At 38.9% G+C, this 21,175-nt stretch overlaps 1 protein-coding gene across 1 annotated transcript in view; it reads right to left on the bottom strand.

The window, feature by feature from the left end:
* Positions 1 to 21,175, bottom strand: part of GLRA3 (glycine receptor alpha 3) — a 154,192-nt gene that overhangs the window by 65,289 nt on the left and 67,728 nt on the right. The window contains exons 4-5 of the mRNA XM_030564998.1: positions 9,125 to 9,348; positions 3,201 to 3,283 (exon numbers count right to left, since the gene is read on the bottom strand). Coding sequence (XP_030420858.1) covers positions 3,201 to 3,283; positions 9,125 to 9,348 — 307 coding nt within the window. The remainder of the gene's footprint in view (positions 1 to 3,200; positions 3,284 to 9,124; positions 9,349 to 21,175) is intronic.

The raw sequence follows: 21,175 nt of genomic DNA, 5'->3' as shown, positions 1-21,175 counted from the left end.
AGTTTACTTCCTGAAAATCCAAGCCAGCTACACTGGCTGTCAGACAGGTGGGTGGAGCCAGGGCTTCTCCCCACCCAAAATTTCTCTTCCCCATCCCAGCTCACTTGACTGCAGTGCAAAATGTTCTGCTGGAAATTAGAACATCAATAGTGCTATTCAGCTAATAAGTGTTTGTTAGTTCCTTGGGGTGCAGTTTGTGAGAATTTCTGAACTCCTGCAAGGTTTCTATAAAACAAAGCAGATTCTACTGCATAAAGAATGTTCAGATGCTGTATTATCTATGCTTACTATGGTCAAAAGAGAGGAAAAACAGAGAAAGGTTTTATGAAATTTTTAAATCAAGTAAATGTTTCAAGATTTCATGTTAAAGCTCAGAACTTTCTGAATGCAAAAAGAGGTTGCAAACCATATCCTCTGTTTGTTCAGTGAAATGTGATTTTTGTTTGCTTTGTGGAAACATTACTGTATAGAGCAAATGTACTTGGCATATGTATGCACTCCAACATAATTGCCTCCTGGTAACCTTTGCTGTAGTTACACTTAGTTATAAAAAGCCAGATCATGGCATCACTTATTAAAAAGATTTCCCATTGTGCCCAATGAAAAGTTCTGTGTAAATACTGATTGTGCAGTATGACCTAAAGTGCCTTGACCTTTGGAACAAGTAACTAAGGTTGCTGTTCCATTTTTTTGTCAGGAAAATTCCTGTTAGACTCAGCCGTTAATCTGACATTCAGAGACCACTTGACAATATTACCATCCACCCACTGTAGTGAAAGGCAGGACTAACTTTCAAAATCACCTTGCAATTTGTTTTTTAAAAGCCTACAATAAAATCATACAGTAAATAATTTTGACAGATTTGGTGATGCTGAATCACCTCCCAATGATGTTCATTCATCTTTCTCACTCCTTCTCCCTGTTCCAATTAATAAATAAATAAATAATAATGCTTCTTTCAACCTTTCAATGTATGCATATTGCTGAAACACTGTAAGAATCTCATCCATCAAGTTAGGCATCTGTTCTGCTTCTCTGTCTTAATATTCTAAATAAACCAGTATGCACATTCTAGATACAGAAATCTCATTAATACTTTTACTTATGAACATTTTAATTTCAATACTAAAAATATAAAGCAAAGAGGATACTATAAGATATATGTTTATATTTATGCTAAATATTTCTGTCTTTGTGTATCACTAATTTTCACACAATTCTTAACTGACTCATTTCTCATCAGTGAAGGCTCTCTTGATACACATCATCCTCTCTTGTAGAAACACCTTCAGGAAAGGGATGTGGGGGATGAACTCTCTTCCAGACATCACATCCACATTATCCCATAGTAAGTGTTGGGTTTGTTCCCTTTGCAGAAAAGGCCATCGCTAAACACAGCAGAGACTAGGGGAGGTCCAAACCATCTGTGTGGGTGTCCTGTGCCTCTCCACTAGCTCAAATCCCAGGACCTTAGGGTACCTCTGCAGGTACCAGAGCCGAATGGGGGAATGGTTCTGTGGAGGTGACTAAACACCTTTTTCTTATAGCTGGAAGAGTTTTGTGAACAGTGGCTCCTCTCCATTTATGTATCAATGGGAGAGTCATTTTTATGCATATTTATCTTGCATTTTGTGTCAATGAGCATCTTGTGACAGATAGATAGATATTATGCATAGCATATGGGGAGTTGAGTTATGGAGCATCGTTTTTGTTTCACGAGTGGTGATTATTCTCTAACTCAGAAATACTTCAACTGAACGATTCCTTTAATCTGAAGTCTTATATCTTTTTTCCAATTAAGGAGACATATATACTCAAATAGAGCCCTAACAATAGCCTATAAATTACTTAGAATAATAGGCTTACTTTTTCCAGTGTGGAACTGAACATCATAAATGCTGTGTTTGTGTTAAAGCTTCACTTTTTGTACATATTTTAATACTTGAAATTTAAGAACTTAATACTATTAGGCCTTTCTTTCTCTACTGTTTTTTGTTGGCTACATTAAATGGCAAGCTGGTTATCTGGTACAAATTCCATTGAGTCCATCAGTAAGTCTTCATTATATAGTCCTTTGATGTCAGAAGACGTTTTGACTTGGTAAAGATCAAGGGGCATATTTATGTTCAACTGATCTCTACCTTGATGGTCTCTTCCATATGTAGATCTCTGCCACCCTTACAGAGAGGGCTCAATATGCTGTCTTTTCCATGGATCCTAGACAGGCTGTTCCATGGATTCAAAGAGTTGTGTGGGTTGAGAAGTTGGATGGATTGAGGGGTGTAGTACATGGGGGATACATATAATCCTATCTTTGCCAAGTGGAGATTCCACCATAAATACAGCCAAAGGATGTATTTCCTTTCCACAACTCTCTCCTCTATGTTGGGAAAATCCCCCTTTTAGGATGGTCCCAAAAGAAGCCAGAGACATAGGAATCTAATGGGGATAGTGCAGAGCTACAGAGCTGGGCCAGATCAGAGGAGCAGGGCCTTTGTATGGATAATTCTTGACTGTTTTCCTTCTGGATTCCCCTGGATTTCAGGGTATTTACAGTGTGTAAACTAATCTCTCACTTTATTTTGTTGGGGTACCATCCTTTCCCTGCCAATTCTGAATAAAGACTTTAGAAAGGGCCCTTAGTGAACATATTCTGATGTTACTGACATTTGTGTAATAGAAACAAGAATTTATTCCAACATACAGTATTACATTTTTTTTTTAAATGAACAGAATTCTAGGAAAAAATACTGCATAGGCATGCTAAAAACTGAATACTATTGATACTGAAATGCAGGCCCCTGAAATCAGGCTGAATTTAAGATGGAAGTACTCACCAAATCTCATATAATCTGTGACTTTTGGAATTATGGAACCAAATACTCACAAAACTCTCAAAATAAATATAACTTTACAACCTATAGACCAGAATCTGCCACCCTTACTCATTCTGAGAAGTAATTTACTATCTGAATACTACTACTACTCAATGTAAGGATGGCAGATTCTGGCCCTTAAGAAGTTTCTTGCATTCAAACAGTGCTGTATATTGTATGGGAAGGCCATAATTGTACAGAATACTTCCAAAACATGCTTATTTTGGAAAATGCAAAATTCTCTACATTACCACCTTTTCTATCCCAGCATGTATTGTCATCTTTATACTGTTATTCATAGAAGAATACTTTGTTCACACTTACAACTTTCCAGCTGCATTATACATGTTTGCACATCCATTGGGAAGTTTTTGAGATCCATTGGACAGGACAGTATTAAAGTCAATCTGAAAGAATACAAAACCATTATTAAAAATATACCTCAAATACCAGGGAGCACAGAACAAAAATGTTAACACACCTGTGGTTAGTGATAGTTGAAAATAACTCAATGTATTTGTAAGAAACACTCTAACTATGAAAACAATTGAATCATTCTGACTCTCTTGTAAGAATCCTGCTTTGCATTTGTGATTTAAAAAAAACCAGAGTCAAAACCTAAAACTATTCTAAAATATTATTTATTTCAGACATATTCTCTAACTCAGAGGGTATTCCACAAAAATGTTCTGACATTTTTAAATATTACTATAAAAGTACAAAGATATTACAGTATTTCATATCCTTGGCATACAATTTACCAAGACACTCTCCCCTACAGGAATTACATAACAGATGCCAGGTGCAACTCATGCTGGCAGAGTAATATAAGCATTTGTATCCTAAAAGGCAATACAATTAAATTCCCAACATGAACATGTTAAAGGTGATGTTTCAGTTGTCAGTATTATACTAAAGAAATGCTCCTGTGATTTTAAACTGCACATTTTGTGCCATAATATTTCTAGTAAACCATGTTGCAGTTCTATAGGCACTAAACTTATTTTTAAATATTAAAGTACCATCATTTATATTTAGTGTAATACTTGCTAGACAGATAAGAAAGAAGAGATGCAAAGAGAAACAGAAAAAGAAAACAGTTTTGCTTTCATAGTTCCTATCATGGAGATATTTTATTGGCCTTTCAGTTTTTGTGTAGTTTATTTGACAGCATACTGCTGAAAATTATATAGTATGGATCAGACTTTGGCTAAGCTTTGAGTGGGTGAATAGTAGCCTTACAAGGACCCTTCCTTCCGTACGCACCTCTGATGCAAGAGTCAGTCAAAAATATGCATTGGGACTGTTCCATAATAGCATCTCTTGAAATACTGGTCATCCCAAAAGGGGCACAGAAAGGTCAAGCCTCATTCCACCCCTTAAACTCACACTGGCTTACAGAGCTAGCCAGCCACAGAAGGTAGCAAGGGCAGCATCTTCTGGGCATGCTGCCCTGGTGTGTTGGGGAACTCTGGAGGCAATCTGGACCTGCTGTTCCCACTGAGGTGGTGTAGTCCTGTACCACCTTCTGCATGGGGCAGTGCTATAAGGTACAATAAAGCTCTATCATTTGAAGCCCAGTTCAGCAAAGGACTTAAGCATGTGTTTAAGTCCCATGGAAGTCAACAAGCTTCTTCTTATTTTCAGTACAGCCCCCTTATACCACTCTGGCAATATATAAGACCATATAACGTAGTGCATAGTATAAAGATGCCTTAGGGTAAATGGAAAACAGGCCCAATGACTTCAAGCACATGTTTAAAGTTAAATATGTACTTAAATGCTCTGCTGATTTTGGGGCCTAAACAAGAAATGGTAAAGGCTTATTTGGTAATGTAGGCCTTTCTTACTAATGCAGGATTCCCCTCTCCCCCACCGCCCACCCCACACTGTAAATCATCAGTTCTCAAATTTTAGCAACCCAAGGACCCCCATTTTGATTTAAATTTTTCACGGATCCCCAAGTTCCCCACTCAGCCTCAGGTTCTGCTCCCACTCCACTCCTTCCTCCATAGCCGGGCCCCTTCACCTCCTCTTTCCTGCCTCTTTCTGTTCCCTTTCCTGAGCACATCCCATCTCTGGTCCTCCTCTCCCTCCTAGCCCATCCTGCAGGCTGCTGAACAGCTGTTCCCTGGCATGCAGGAGGCACTGGGAGGGAGCAAGAGGAGTTGATCAGCAGGCCTGGCAGCCCCAGACTTGATTCCTTCCCCTCCCTCCCAGTGCTTCCTGTACACCACAGAACATCTGTTTTTTGGCACGCAGGAGGTGCTGGGAGGGATAGGGAGGAGTTGATCAGCGAAGCCACAGTCCTGGACTTGTTTCTGCCCCCTCTCCCGAGTGCGCTCCATTCCTGTTCCTCCCCCCTCCCTCCCAGTGCCTCCTGCATGCCACAGAACAGCTGTGAAGTGGGAGTTGATCAGCAGGGCCCACGGACCCCCTGGAATACCCTTGGAGACCCCCAGTTTGAGTAACACTGCTGTAAATCTCACTTTATCCAATCTAATTTGTAGTGTTTCCAGGAATTAGGTTTTTATCTCTTTCTTGGGGGTACTATTCCACAGACTAATAGGGAGCTTTTTATGATTCAAGATTAATTTTTCAGTTATAAATTGCTACAAAGATACTAATACGGAAATATTAAATTCAGTGATCAAAATGTGAGTATAAAGTATTCTGATTGCTTCTATGAATAATGATACTGTATGTAATCAAGTGGAAATTACTCATAATAAATAAATACATAAATAGTGGTGCTGTTATAAAGTGGACAGCATTGATTGTTAGAGAGCTCTGTGTTATTCTACTGATTAGACATAATTACTAAATTAAAGTTTAGTATTACAGAAGCTTGAATTAGAACTAAATGTAATCAACATTTTTAATTTCATCTGGATCCACTCAGTGGGAACATTCAGTTAAGAGAAAATATAATAGTGTCAATTAAGAGGAGTTCTTATAGGATTTATTCTTGACCCTTACACAAAGTATATTAATAACTCTCTTATCCCAGATGCATGATAATTATACCAGAGTGAAGCAATGTCTACACTACAGGTGCTATAGCAGTACACTTACAGTGCTGTAGCTGTCACTATAAGCCTGTAGTAGACACAGAGTATAGCAAAATAAGGAGTTTTCTGAAGGAACTCTACTACCTGAGCAGTGTTAGATTGACAGATGCATTCTTCCATTGACTTAGCTGCATCTACCCTAGGAGTTAGGTCAGCACATCCATAGTGCTCAGGGCTGTGGACTTTTCACACCCCTGTGTGCCATAGCTATATTGATCTCAGTTTTAAGTGAGAATATAGACAATGGGCCTGATCCCTGGATTCCTTTTCCTCCCAAAAGTCCGATTGACTTCATATGAAGTTTGCTTCTGCTTGAACATATGGACCTAAATAAACCTAAAGACAAAAAGACCTAAATACAAATTTCTGCAGAAATGGCACACTGAAAAGGTTTTATTATCTAAGGCTGATCACTTGTATTTTTAATTGTACAGCTAATAGTAAAAGTGTATATTATTTCTTTAGACTCCATGCCAGCACCTAGAAAAGGCTTGCAGGGAGAAAGTGATGCAAATGCCCTTTCACAGTGACTACTTGGTTTTACAGTCAGATCCCTGGCTGAATAAAGAATCATTGTAACTGATCAGAGAAAGATGCTAGCAAAAGTAAATCTCTGTAGCTACCAATAACATCAGAAAAGGTATGTAAATGTAGCAAATAGATTGTCACATAATGACCTCCCATGAGAACATCTGTCGGAGGGCAAATGTAGATGCAAGGTCTGCAAGCTTTATGGCAGGAGGACACTGGCAGCATTATCTGACAATAATGGTAGTGGCTGATGTTTGAGATGCACAGCTTGCTGTCAAATTCATCAAGTCAGCTGGCAGAAGGTCAGTGAGTGTGAATAAGACTTTTCAGAACTCTTGTGTCAGTTCATTTTAGCCTCAAGAGCAAATAAGAGTAGAAGGGCATTAGGTATTGTTCCATTGGCCAGGGATCATTAATGCACAGAATGTTCTGCCCATGCCCCTTCCTACTTTCTGTGCACTGTGTGCACAGAGCCAGGTATGCAGCTTTACACCACTTTGGAGTCCCCTGTAGACAGGAATCCCCTACAGAAGGGGAAACCACAACTGCCCTGTTACAGAAGGTCCCCATTATGGGGGCTGACTGATAATCTGACCCCTTGTCTTTACTTTTTCAAAGAATCTAGTCTAAATGTAAATTCTAATTTAAAACAAAGTTTAAATTGAAAAGTGGCTCTTTCATGGGCACTAACATATGTATGTGACTACATTCATCATTTTCTTCTAGTCTGCATATGTTATTCACTTGCAATTACTTTTGGCTGGCACTTTAAAGGTTTTCAGCATTCTCTTTTGAATGACAACTATTTCAGAATTACCTTCTCTATATTCATCAAATGCAAAACTACCTTAAATTCAGATGAATATTCACCTACAAGTTGATTATACAATTTAGAGTCTTTTTCATTGATTGGGTCTATTATTCCTGTTGAAATCTTTTGGCAATTAAATTACAGTAGAGTAATCACTGGAATTACCTTGGCACCACAAGAACTGTGTGAACTAATTGGAGTTTGCTCTCAGCACAATTAATTTTTGGTTTTATACCTTTAGTATAGTAATGTGTCACATTCTTTTCAGTGTGCACTCAAACTACTTTATTCTATCTGATCCAGACAAGACAGACCAAATTCCATAGAAGTCATTAGCAAAACTTCCCCATGTAGTGCACCCAAACATGAGAACTTCTAATGCATCAGTTCATATGCAGACTCCTCTCTTTATCAGACCAAAAAGCCCAAGAATGCAATATCTTAAAGGCATGCAAGGTGAAACACCAAATGAGAGGAGTACATTTTGCTCTGAAATGTACTATCATAAAACTGAGAATGTTGAAAAATGAGATAAAGTGCAGTTGATCAAAATGTTAGCTGTTAATGTAAAATTGAATTGCTGTTCCATATGGCAGTGGTGATAGATATACTTTACAAATAAATCTGTCAAGTAGATTGGATTTTTTAGGACACAGGTGAGAGTGTGAAGTGGTGATTTGTATAAAACTGGAATGTAATGCAAAGGAAAATCACTCCTGAAACACTTTATTATTGATTTCTAGTGCTAATTTGTGAAATACCACATGGGACACTGAAATCACACCTTATTGATTACTAGTATCTTCCCCCTACACACACCTTAGTTCTATAAGCAGTGAGTGATACCTTAAAAAATTTTAGAGCTAAAACCAATTACATACACCTTATGAAAGCTTCAAAGCCTAACTTTCAAATGGTACAAGGCAGTAATCTCTAGTTAAGGACTGAAATCAACATTAGATGCCTAAATACTTTTTGAAGATCTGGGCTTAGGTGCTTATGAGAATATTGGCTGCTACGATAATGCCAGAGCAGAAGTGTTAAAGAGGAGAAGAGAAGCAAGGCAGTAATCATCAGAGTAACTTGATTTTGTCAATATTTGTTTTATTACATGTTAGGTAGGTACAACTTCCAAAATGTTTCACAAAATGTAAAAAAAAAAAAAAAAAAAGTGAATACTTCTGTCTCCAGGATGCTTCCCCCTTCCAATAATATGTGAGCAGCTCTTTGAGTACTATGTGGCTACTGATATATTAAACTGTTCCTAGTTTTGACATTTAAGAGCAGCTACAACAATTAAGTGAAGGAAGAAGGAAATGGCTGGGGGGATAGGACTATGTGAAAAGTATCATCTCTAGTCTCCTGAACATTTGTGATCATGGGAAAATATTTAGAATGAAGGCTAGAATTTGAACTCATTTAAAGCCCTGCCTAAATAATAATGCTCAGGAGGTCTGCATTTTCTCACTGGCTCTGCCAAAAACTTCCTGTTGCCCCTGGGCAAGCCACATAATCTCTCTGTGATTCAGTTCCTCATCTGTAAGATGGGGATAATAATTCTTTATTTTTTTCTCACATGTTGCCTTGTCTATTTTGATCAAAAGCTCTTCAGGGCAGGGATGATCTCTTACTATGTGCAAGTTAAGTGCCCAGTATAATGGGACCCTGTTCTCTTTTGATGCCTGTGGGTGCTATTGAAATACCAATTCAGCACTCAAAACTCACATTGACTTTACAGCATAATTTAATTGCATAAATAACAATTGGAGATATCTGGTTCCAAGTGTCCCTGCCTGTTAAAAGTATTAAAAAAAATTCCTTTGTCAGAGACTCACCTGATAGAATAAAGAACATTTCCATTTTTGAAAATTCGTAACAACTTGTTGTCTGTCGTAACTTCATGAAAGTTGGCACCTTTTTCATTAGCAAAGAACAAATCAGGTTTCCAAATAGAATCTAACATGGATGGATCTAAATCCAAAGAGTCATCTGGATATTCGCTATATGCAAGGCGTGGATCATTCCAATTCTGACGGAGAAAGATATTCACTCGGTAATCCTAAGTGAAAAACAAAACAAGCAAAGGTTTAGCAAGGATAGGGGCTTTATTTTTTATTTTATCATTTAGCTGTGTAATCCCCTAACCTTCAATGGATGACAAATGATTTATGTCCATGAATGCCCGCATGATACCTTGCTTCATAGATTCCAAGGCCAGAAGGGACCATTGTGGTAATCTAGCCTGACCTCCCGTATAACAGAGACCTATGATTAGTAGTTATATAATAGATAGTGGCAAAGATACATTTCAGGACAACAGGAAACAATCACAGCTAGGGCTACATTAAGGCAATGTAGGGCTAAAGATAGACTTCACCTCAAACTCCACCCCATGGTGCAGTTCCACCTCTGTTTGGGCTATAGCACATAAGAGTAATTTGCTGGTGTTGCATGGGATCTGCCCCTTCTTATCTTTTGTAGGCACAACATTCTCCATGTCCCTCTTCCTGTCTTCAGGCCAGCTGGGTTGTTTCTCAGAGAAAGAAGACTCAGCATCCACCCACATAGAGGACTCTGACCCATGAGATAAAGGATAGGTCAGTGATTAGGGCACTAATCTTGGCTTATGGGGAACTTGGTTCAGATCCATGTTCTGCTACATACTACCTGGGTAAATTACTTAACTTTCTGTGCCTCAGTTCTCCATCTGTGAAATGGGGATAGTTGTATTTCCTTGTCTTACAGAGTTGGTATAAGGATAAATAAGGATACTATGATAATAGAGGTCATAATATAATTACTTATGATTGACAGACTAGGTGCAAGTCATCATCATGACATAATGGCAGCAGAAAGACTTACCCGCACTACACAATGATCATATTATAATATTGGAGGGTACTCTAAAAGCAACAGGTGTCAGAGCTGAGATGCATGGAGCTGTTCAAATCTTTCCAAGAATCCTGTGGCACCTTATAGACTAACAGATGTTTTGGAGCATGAGCTTTCGTGGGTGAATACCCACTTCCTCAGATGCATGTAGTGGAAATTTCCAGGGGCAGGTATATATATGCTAGCAAGCAAGCTAGAGATAACGAGGTCAGTTCAATCAGGGAGGATGAGGCCCTGTTCTAGCAGTTGAGGTGTGAAAACCAAGAGAGGAGAAACTGGTTTTGTAGTTGGCAAGCCATTCACAGTCTTTGTTCAATCCTGAGCTGATGGTGTCAAATTTGCAGATGAACTGAAGCTCAGCAGTTTCTCTTTGAAGTCTGGTCCTGAAGTTTTTTTGCTGCAGGATGGCCACCTTAAGGTCTGCTATAGTGTGGCCAGGGAGGTTGAAGTGTTCTCCTACAGGTTTTTGTATATTGCAATTCCTAATGTCTGATTTGTGTCTATTTATCCTTTTCCATAGAGACTGTCCAGTTTGGCCGATGTACATAGCAGAGGGGCATTGCTGGCATATGATGGCGTATATTACATTGGTGGATGTGCAGGTGAATGAACCAGTGATGGTGTGGCTGATCTGGTTAGGTCCTGTGATGGTGTCGCTGGTGTAGATATGTGGGCAGAGTTGGCATCGAGGTTTGTTGCATGGATTGGTTCCTGAGTTAGAGTTATTATGGTGCGGTGTGCAGTTACTGGTGAGAATATGTTTCAGGTTGGCAGGTTGTCTGTGGGCAAGGACTGGCCTGCCACCCAAGGCCTGTGAAAGTGTAGGATCATTGTCCAGGATGGGTTGTAGATCCTTGATGATGCGTTGGAGGGGTTTTAGCAGGGGCTGTATGTGATGCCCAGTGGAGTTCTGTTGGTTTCTTTCTTGGGTTTGTCTTGCAGTAGGAGGCTTCTGGGTACACGTCTGGCTCTGTTGATCTGTTTCCTTATTTCCTCGTGCGAGTATTGTAGTTTCATATGCCAGCAATGCCCCTCTGCTATGTACATCGGCCAAACTGGACAGTCTCTACGGAAAAGGATAAATGGACACAAATCAGACATTAGGAATGGCAATATACAAAAACCTGTAGGAGAACACTTCAACCTCCCTGGCCACACTATAGCAGACCTTAAGGTGGCCATCCTGCAGCAAAAAGCTTCAGGACCAGACTTCAAAGAGAAACTGCTGAGCTTCAGTTCATCTGCAAATTTGACACCATCAGCTCAGGATTGAACAAAGACTGTGAATGGCTTGCCAACTACAGAACCAGTTTCTCCTCTCTTGGTTTTCACACCTCAACTGCTAGAACAGGGCCTCATCCTCCCTGATTGAACTGACCTCGTTATCTCTAGCTTGCTTGCTAGCATATATATACCTGCCCCTGGAAATTTCCACTACATGCATCTGAGGAAGTGGGTATTCACCCACGAAAGCTCATGCTCCAAAACATCTGTTAGTCTATAAGGTGCCACAGCATTCTTTGCTGCTTTTACAGATCCAGACTAACACGACTACCCCTCTGATACAAATCTTTCCAGTTATTCTGGGCTGTCTGCACTACCTGGTAGAAATTGCTGCAGCAGGTATAGTTGGGTTCTTATTCACAACCACAAAGGCTAGAAATATTGTATTTAAATTAAATCTAAGATTATGATTTCATGTGATTTCAAAAGTTGAGGTCATAGGCATGCTCCATGCTGCTTATGCCTTAATCCACAATTGCTCGTAACATCATGTTCTTAATTTTCTTCACTAATATATTATTGCAAGGACTCTTTAAATTAAATCAAGGACAATGCTATCAGGTGCACATTGGCAATGTACATTGCAGATATGGAGAACACAGTGTTGTCAGGCTACTGCTCTAACCACTATACATCACAACTTTCTGAAGGTTAAAGTCATCAAAGAATTTAATACCTGACTTGAATTCCACTCCATCTCTTTCAAGTGACATTCATATAAAGGGAAGCAGTTACTAATATAACAGAAGACACAATTTAAAGTTGGGGACTATCATTCTTTACAAAACTGCAACATTTCTAGTTTGATTCTGGGATTAAACAGTCTCCAGCTGAATGAAGAGGGTAAAGTACAAAAATGGTCTCAGTAAGCAATAAAGCTCTGTAACAAGCTCATTCTGCTAGCCTTTACATGTCGAGCTGAACTATATGTCTTTTTAATATAGCACATTTTTATGCATTTTACTAAGAAGGAAGGGAAGTTAACCTTCGAAAGGGAATTAATCAAGGGAATAAGAAAAATCCCCAGGTACTTAATTTTTTATTAGATCATTTAAATGGCAAAGAAAGTTGTAGGCTTATGTTTGGTAATATCACTAAAGCACATTGGCATAGCTTCAGATTTTGACAGATTTATTTTATAACATCTGAACAGCTGTCCAAATTCCTAGATAAATTATGTTAAAAAATTGTAGGTAGAGAACTTCTTAGATATGTTCTGTAAAACATTGATTTATCAGAATATAATTTAATGTTATATTTCCATGTACCTATCTTTATAAACTGCATATTTGGGCAGTCTCAAATCATCACCTCTGTGGAAACTATATTGTCAGGGATCAATACCTCTGAAGTCCTATTGCAGGTGCTCAGCACTTGCAAGGATTTGACCCTTAATTTATTTGAAAGCATGTCTTAACCACAGTTTTTGAGGTTTGGTTTTATGGTATCTGGTAATGGACCTAAGGATAGTATTCATATAATTAAAGGTGATAGATTCAAAAGGACCTAATTCTCCAACCCTTACTCATCTTGACTCCACAAGTAGTTCTGTTATATTTGGGGACACTTGTGGAATAAAGTGCTACTCAATGTGAGTATAAGTGGCTAAATCCGACCCACAGACAACTAAAAACTTGGGCCCAAATCCTCAATGGGAGCTAGGTGCTTAACTACCTTTGAGGGTCTAGGCTTTGATCACCAACATCTTTCTCCTTAATCATCTCAAGCTACCACAGAGATAAGTGTGCACTTGGACCATCCTGTCAGGACCTATTATCTATCCTGATCAAATTTCCAAACAAAAACTGTATGTTGAAATACAAGACCAGCTGGCGAATAAAACGAATTGGATGATGAAAGAAAGTGTAAGTCCTTTACTTAGCAGGAAAGGAGAGCTAATAACTGATAATATCAAGAAGGTTGAAGTATTTAATGCCTATTTTGCTTCAGTGTTCACTAAAAAGGTTAACCGTGATCAGATGCTTAATGCAATTATATTAAGAAACAAGGAGGAAGACACACAAGCCAAAATAAGAAAAGAACAGTTTAAAGAATATTTAGATAAGTTAGATGTATTCATGTTTGCAAGGCCTGATGACATTTTGTCTTGGAGTACTTAAGGAACTAGCTGAAACAATCTCAGAACCATTGGTAATTATTTCAGGAATTCATAGAGGACAGGTGATGTCCCAGAGGAATGGAGAAGGGCAAATGTAGTACATACCTTTAAAAGGGGAAACAAAGAGGAGATGGAGAATTTGAGACCAGTTAGTTTAATCTACATACCTGGAAAGATATTTGTTTAATAATTGGTTCCATCAGTTTGAAAGCACCTGGAGGATAATAAGGTCATAAGAAAGAGCCAGCATGGTTTGTCAAGAATAAATCATGCCAAAATAAACTAATTTCCTTCTTGGGTTACTAGCCTTGTGAATGGGGGGAAGCAATAGACATGATATATCTTGATTTTAGTAAGGCTTTTGACATAGTCCTGCAGGACATTCTCACAAGTAAACTAGGGAAATGCAGATTACGTGCAATTACTTTAAACTGGATGCAGAACCGGGTGAAAGATCATTCTCAAAGACCATGTTCACTATGAAACTGGGATTGTCTCTCTAGTGAAGCCCCACAGGGGTCAATCCTGGATCTGGTTCTAGTTAATATTTTCATTAGTGACGTGGCTAATAGAGAGTATATTTATAAGATTTGTAGGTGCCAAGTTGGGAGGCATTCCAAGCACTTTGGTGGGCAGAATTAGAATTCAAAATTACCCTGATGAATTGGAGAATTAGTCAGAAATCAACAAGGTGAAATTGAATAAACATAAGTGCAAAGTATCTCACTTAGGAAGGAAAAAATCAAATGCACAACTACAAAATGGGGAATAATGGACAGTAGTACTGTTAACGGGATGCGGGAGTAATAGTGGATGACAAATTGAATGACTCAGCAATGTGATGCAGTTGTGAAAAAGTCAAGTATCATTCTGGGGTGTATTAAAAGAAGCATTGTATGTAAGACACAGGAGGTAATTGTCCTGCTCTACTTGACATTGGTAAGGTGTCAGTTGGAGTACCGTATCCAGTTGTGGGCACCATACTTCAGAAAAGATGCGGACAAATTGGAAAGAGTCCAGAGGACAGCAACAAAAATGAGAAAAAGTTTAGAAAATCTGAACTCTGCAGAGAGGTTAAAAAAATCTGGGCATGTTTAGTTTTGAGAAAAGAAGACTGATGGGGGATCTGAAAAGTCTTCATATATGCTAAGTGCTATTATAAAGAGGATTGTGAACCATTGTTCTCCATGTCCACTGAAGGTAGGGCAAAAAGTAATGGGATTAATATGCAGCAAAGGAGATTTAGATTAGATATTAGGAAAATCTTAAACTCTGAATACGCTTCCAAGGCAGATTGTAGAATCATGATGATTTGAGGTTTTTGAGAAGAGGTTGGACAAGTATCTATTAGGGTTTGTCTACATTTACTTCATCCTGCCTCAGCAGAGGGGCCTGGACTTCATGACTTTTTAAGGTCCCTTCCAGCCCTATATTTCTATGATTCCCAGCCTTCTGTGACAAAATCAACCATATATCCAGATCATTAAGCATAAGGTTGGAGCAGTATGGTGTAGTACTGATCTTCATTTATTTTAATATTAGGGCCAATGCCCAGCAAGTGCAGAGATGGAGGAGAGTGAAAGAAGCCTCCATCTTTTGCACAGTGGTGGCAGACAACCCTGAAAACAAAGGCAGCTCCTTGCTAGTACCTCTGTGGGTGATGTCTTCCCCTCCAAAAAAAGGGAAGGGTGGAAGCAGGACTGTGGCTTTTACACCTTCCTAGGTGTAGCACCAGCCTTCTTCTTACTCTGAATTTAAAACTGAGCCCTTAGGGACAGATTGTGGCCCATTCTACATGCCTGTGTAGGGAAGTATAGGGGCATAGGACATGACCTTACTCCTCTGCCCATACCATGAGGAGCTGTGTGTGTGAAGAGAGAGACCTATTTGGGGCTGCCATGCTTCTCCCCCCACCCCCTAATTCCATGCATATGAGTTTGAGTGAGCAGGAAATGGGAGGAACCTGGCTCTGTGCCCCCAGTACACTGGCCACTGCAGCTGTGCCAGCATGCTGTGGGGATGTTCACTATGCTGTGTATAGGCCTGAAGCAGAAGAAAGTTGGGAGGGAGATTTTGAATCTCTGCGAGACTTTAGGCAGGGCTCAAAACAAAGCCATTATTTAACTCTTAATTAATATGTATCGCAAGTAAAACGTGTTTGTCTACTTACTTTACCCTTCCCACAGAGGGTACAAAAAGAAATCAATGCAACTATTTGTGGAGTAAGGTGCTACTCAGTGTGAATATTGGTAGTGGAATTTGCCCTAAATATTGGTGAGTGAAGGGAAATTGGAGGTTAAAAATTCACAGTGGAAAGTATAAATAAAAAAAGCAAATGGTGAAACATAAAGAATCTCTTGTAGACTACATTAACCTATGCTGAATGACAACTTGCCTCAGTAGCCCTCTCAAGCTGGGATCAGATTTGTATTGGTTTAACTTGCTTGGCAGTCAAAGAACATTCAGTAGTTATCCTCTCTCAAAGCTATTAATGAAGCAGTCTCATTTTCAGATATCAAAAATCATACTGTACAAAAAAGGTTATAAATTTTACTAGTGCTGCATGGACAAACAAGTGCTCATTGTACTGAGCTAGTAATTACAGAGTGTGAGCATGAGGCTTAAATGCTTTAAACAATTAGCATGATTTTGTGTAAACAGAGAGCAGAATTTGTTTTTCTCTGAGGATTACCAAATAATACTCTTCTATAGTTCCTAATTTTCATAACTGAAAAAGTTGGCAGGACCCCTTCGGTTCTCACTTGCTACTTGTGCATAGGGACCAATCCTGCCCCCTTTGCATAGCACGGAAAACTCCATTGAGGCAGGGAGAAAGCCAGGAGGGAAGATTTCTGTGGAAGGACAGTGGAGCGACTCTGTGACCACCTTTGACACCCCAAAGTTGCTGTAATCTCTAGAGTTCCTGTGCCCTTGTTTTGTGGTGTACAATGGCTGATAGATACAGTCAGTCCTGCTGTTCTTCCTTCCCCCTCCATAGCAAAACTGTACTTGCAGAGTGTGAGAGAGACCAGGTTAGGACATCAACCCAACCATTACAGTGGAATCTATACATGCGATTACAAATGCCTTGTTTTTGCATATTTCTTCAGTCGATAAAACAAAATTGGATGACTAGCTAAGTACTATTTGCTAACCTGTAACTAAGTTGATGCAATCAGTGTGACTATATTAAGTCCAATCTAATAAGTAACTTTGAAGCCTACACTGCCTTTTAGTTGGTGTGAAGTGATAAAAGCAGCTACAACCATGAGCGAAAGCTCTTTTTTGTTTAGAATATCACCAGGTTCAAAAGTCAGTCTATTACTATCCAATTTTTAAGTTATCAGCAATTTTGATTTTTCTAATTACAGCCTTGCAACCGCAAGGCATGTATTTATGACATGCCAACTGTCCCAGGTCATTGTGCTATCAGAGGTAACTCAACCAATCACCACCCCATACACTACTGCTAATTTGGATGCAGCAGTTTCATTGGTGGTATGAGGGAGACTGCACATTTGGTAGATGACTTAGCCCAGCTGCCCATCCATGTGACAGCATGAGCAAGATTTATAGTGCTCAAGCCTTTATAAGGTCTGTTAACTTCTGATTCACTATGCTGAGGTACACAATGGTAGCTTCTCACAGTATGGTACCATACACCAGAACATTGACTCTCACACTGGAACTTGATGATTTATAAAGAATTCATTAGTTTATCAAATATAATATCTAGGTTTTTACAAGCCTTTGATAAAGCACAAGCATACTAGGCACAATATTTTCTCTTGGTTAATTGGTTGTACTAATTTCAATTCTAAATTATTGAAATAATAGGTATCTTTTCAAAGGTGTTTTTATTTGTATCCTTTTGCCTTTCAAAGGATTCAAGATAATTTATTATTGGCCATGTTTTACCACTGTCAAGATGATAAAATAACTTTTAGCCAGATATTTTATTCCTTTCAAGAATTTCCCCTGCAATTAAAATTATTGTCCAGTTCTTTCAGCATAAGTCCTATTTTGATCAGGACACACAGGTGAACGAATGACAGATAAATGGGTTAGATTTTAAGTGGCAGGCTACAACTTTATTTAACACCGTTGGGAGGTTCTATGTCCCCCAAGCCCCAATCACATATATCAAGCATTTAACTGAGTACAGTGTAGTGGTCAGGACTCCCACCATACAATCAATAAATTGGGGTAAAGCCATCCAGGAGCTGGTCCCTTTCACCCTTATCAACACTGGCTGCAAGTTGCAACAAGCTGAAAGAATTTTACTTTCCCTAACGTTAAATGTTTTACGTTTTAACATTGTAATCTAACTGCGCCTCCATAATGGCAAGAAGAATGGGGAAAAAAATCAGACCTCCTGCCAATTTTATGCAATGGAAAAAATTCCTTCCTGATCCCAAAATGGGCAATCAGTCAGACCCATAGAATCCTAAGTAACACAGCATCAAGAGGATATTAAGGGAAGGGTGGGGTAGCTAGCCAGAAAAAGAGGCTTTTAAAAAGCCCAGGTAGCTTAAACAGGCAAGGAAGGTATTCTGTAAAAGTCAATTAACAAGCCCGTTCTCCTATTTCCAGTCAATGGGAAGGGAGCAGACAAAAGGGGGGCAGCCCTTCTGTCCCTCCCCACGTGGTCACTACATTCCTCCCCAATGGTTGCTCAAACTTCCTCTCTTCTTGATGGGGAGTGAGGCATATTACTGCTTTAGTAGATGACTGATGAGCACAGGCACAAATGCAGTACATGTAAACAATTTCTTTCTTTCTGGGTACCACAGCTTATATTAGCTGATATTATTAATAAACCTGAACCCTCCCCCACTTCCTCCTACACCATTGTTTCTGTCAAGAAAGTAGTTGCTTTCAAAGCCTACACAAGCATCACTTTAGCAGTGAAGTAATTTGACTCCTTCTCCCACTTTCGTGCAGGCAACAAGTGAAACATTTTAAACAATAGAAAATCTAACATTGTCCTCTCTCAAATGGCAGTGACACTCTGGGCCAAACTTTTACCTGACTAACACCCTGTGCAATCCTGCTAAAGCAAATGGAAATGCAGGAAGTGTATATCTGGGCAGAATTAAGCCCTATAAGCTATTTTTTCAGTTTTTATAACAAATTTGATAACTGTAAACTCTAGCTTAAATAAATTGTCTAGATTATCCTGCTTGACAGCTCTGGATAATCAGAATACTTTGTTTATCTACAGGACAGGACCAGGGCAAGTTTCCTTGCTAGTATGCCTCAATCCTGACCTCTGGGGGACTTCCTTTAGCAGTTACAGGAGTAGTTCAGTCTCCATGATCCAAACAGTTCTTGGCTTTTCTGTTGAGTGTGCCAATTAGTGCAAAGTATGGTTGTGAGTTTGTGAGGTGGGGCTAGCAAACATCCCTTAAATGGGGATTGTGTTTAAGTTTGACTGAGTTGGGTTGAATTCATGCTGGTGACCTCCAAGCTAAAGATTTGGAGGTCATTAGCAAAGTCCTAAGATAGCCAGTCTTTCATAAACATTAATGTTACACCTTAAATAATAAGTCTTGCTTAAAACACCTGTATCTGAGCAGTACAATATGGCCCATTAATTATTGTCTGAAGTAATACCATATATTAAAGTCCATATTTTAGCACATTGCTTTATTATAAAGTGATAATTAAAGACTTGGCAAAACTGTGAATATACATTTCTAAGGTATCATAAAAGTTATTATAATTATATATTGAATACATCACTATGCTTGTCACTTTATACATGCAGTTATAATATTTCTGTTCACTCATGTAAGCATTGTGGCAGTCATCTGTAGTGAGGATATTTCTTTGTGAAATTAAACTCTTATCATATTTGGGATCCTGCCAGCTCTGCAGTGATAAGTGTATAAAGGCAAATTTGCAAAATTTAATTTGCAGATCACCTGCACACATTCTTTATGGACACTATCATCACTTGCACCAAAAGATCACATTTACATGCACACAGATGGATCTTTCCCAGTACTCTACCTGCTTTAGTTTCATGTACCATTAAAATTTCAGCTAATATCCAAACACTAAGCAGGAATTTAAACTTGTCTGATTCAAAATGAAACAAAGGTACATTTGCTTTGTTGGTGGTAGCTCACATCAGCATTTTAACATGAGAAGTTTGTGGAATTGCAAACATCGCCTTGAATACAAAAGTTAATACCATTATGGGAAATGTACTTCACAAGAGTAATGGTAACTTTGCTATTGGTAACTATGGCAATTGTTAGCTCAAATCCATTTAAAGACCTCACTCAAGAAAACATTTGAGTGTTTAATGCTGGTCAAGTCACCTAACATTGCATGAAAGCAGATGTATTTATGTAGATCTAATATTAAGATTTGTAACATTGGTTTGAACAATTTCTAGAATATCAACAAGACTCAGTGGGACAGATTTTTTCCATTCTTATTCCCCTATGCCATTCACACAATGAATTTTGCCCTGCACGTTCACCAATTATGAAATATTGACTGAAACATTTTAAATGCAAATTATTATTAATTATTATTATTATTATTATATAAAAATCAAAATCCAGGCCTGGATTCAGGCTTCATTACAAATGCAAAATGTTTTAATTGAAAGGATCCTGTAGTTCAAATGACACTGGACTGATTGATGGTTTTTGATCAACACCATGTGAAACTCTCAGCTCACATGATTTCAAATCCAAAAACTCTAAGCAAAACTATGGGGTATCAGGGGAGAAATGGTGGCATATGAACAGGAATTGGAAAGTTTTGTGTTCAGGCTTGGAAACTGAAGTGAAATCACTTATATTCAGAAAAAGTTCTCTGTTTTAGAGCTAACATATCATCTATAATTTTCATTTAATGACACATAATAGGGCTGAATGCTGCTCAGTTATATCTGTGTAAACCTGGAGAAACTTCAGTGATGGAAATGGAGTGAATCTGGATTTATCTCAGTGTAAATAAGAGCAGAATTTGGCCCTCTGCCACTGTTAGGCCACGTCCAGACTAGGTATTAAAATCGATTTTAGATACGCAACTTCAGCTACGAGAATAACGTAGCTGAAGTCGAATTTCTAAAATCGAGGTACTCACCAGTCTGGACGGCGCTGCATCGATGTCCGCGGCTCTCCGTGTCGATTCCGGAACTCCGTTCGGATTGATGGAGTTCCGGAATCGATGTAAGCGCGCTCGGGGATCGATACATCGCGTCCAGACTAGACGCGATATATCGATCCCCGAGCTATCGATTTTAACCCGCCGATGCCGCGGGTTAGTCTGGACGAGGGCTTATATACCAACAGTCAAGGGATATAACTCTTCCAACCTCCCTCCCTCTGCCCCCCCCATTTCTTCCTCTCTCTCTCCTTTTCTTCACATACTTTGGGCACCATTTTGCTTGACCTTTCATTGCTGAAAGTATTACTTGAGAGGGTGAAAGGAGTCCCTCCTTACTGCACCAGGGGTAGTTAATTATTTTTTGTCAAGGTCCAAATTTCTTGGTCAAGGTATAGTCAAGATCCAGGCTCCAGAGAAACATTTTTTACACCGCAATAACAATCATGATAAGTAAATACAT

The sequence above is a fragment of the Gopherus evgoodei genome, chromosome 5 (genome assembly GCF_007399415.2).
Source record: "Gopherus evgoodei ecotype Sinaloan lineage chromosome 5, rGopEvg1_v1.p, whole genome shotgun sequence".
Lineage (NCBI taxonomy): Eukaryota > Metazoa > Chordata > Testudines > Testudinidae > Gopherus > Gopherus evgoodei.
Note: the sequence above shows the minus strand (reverse complement) of the source record. Positions and strands in the feature narration are given on the sequence as shown.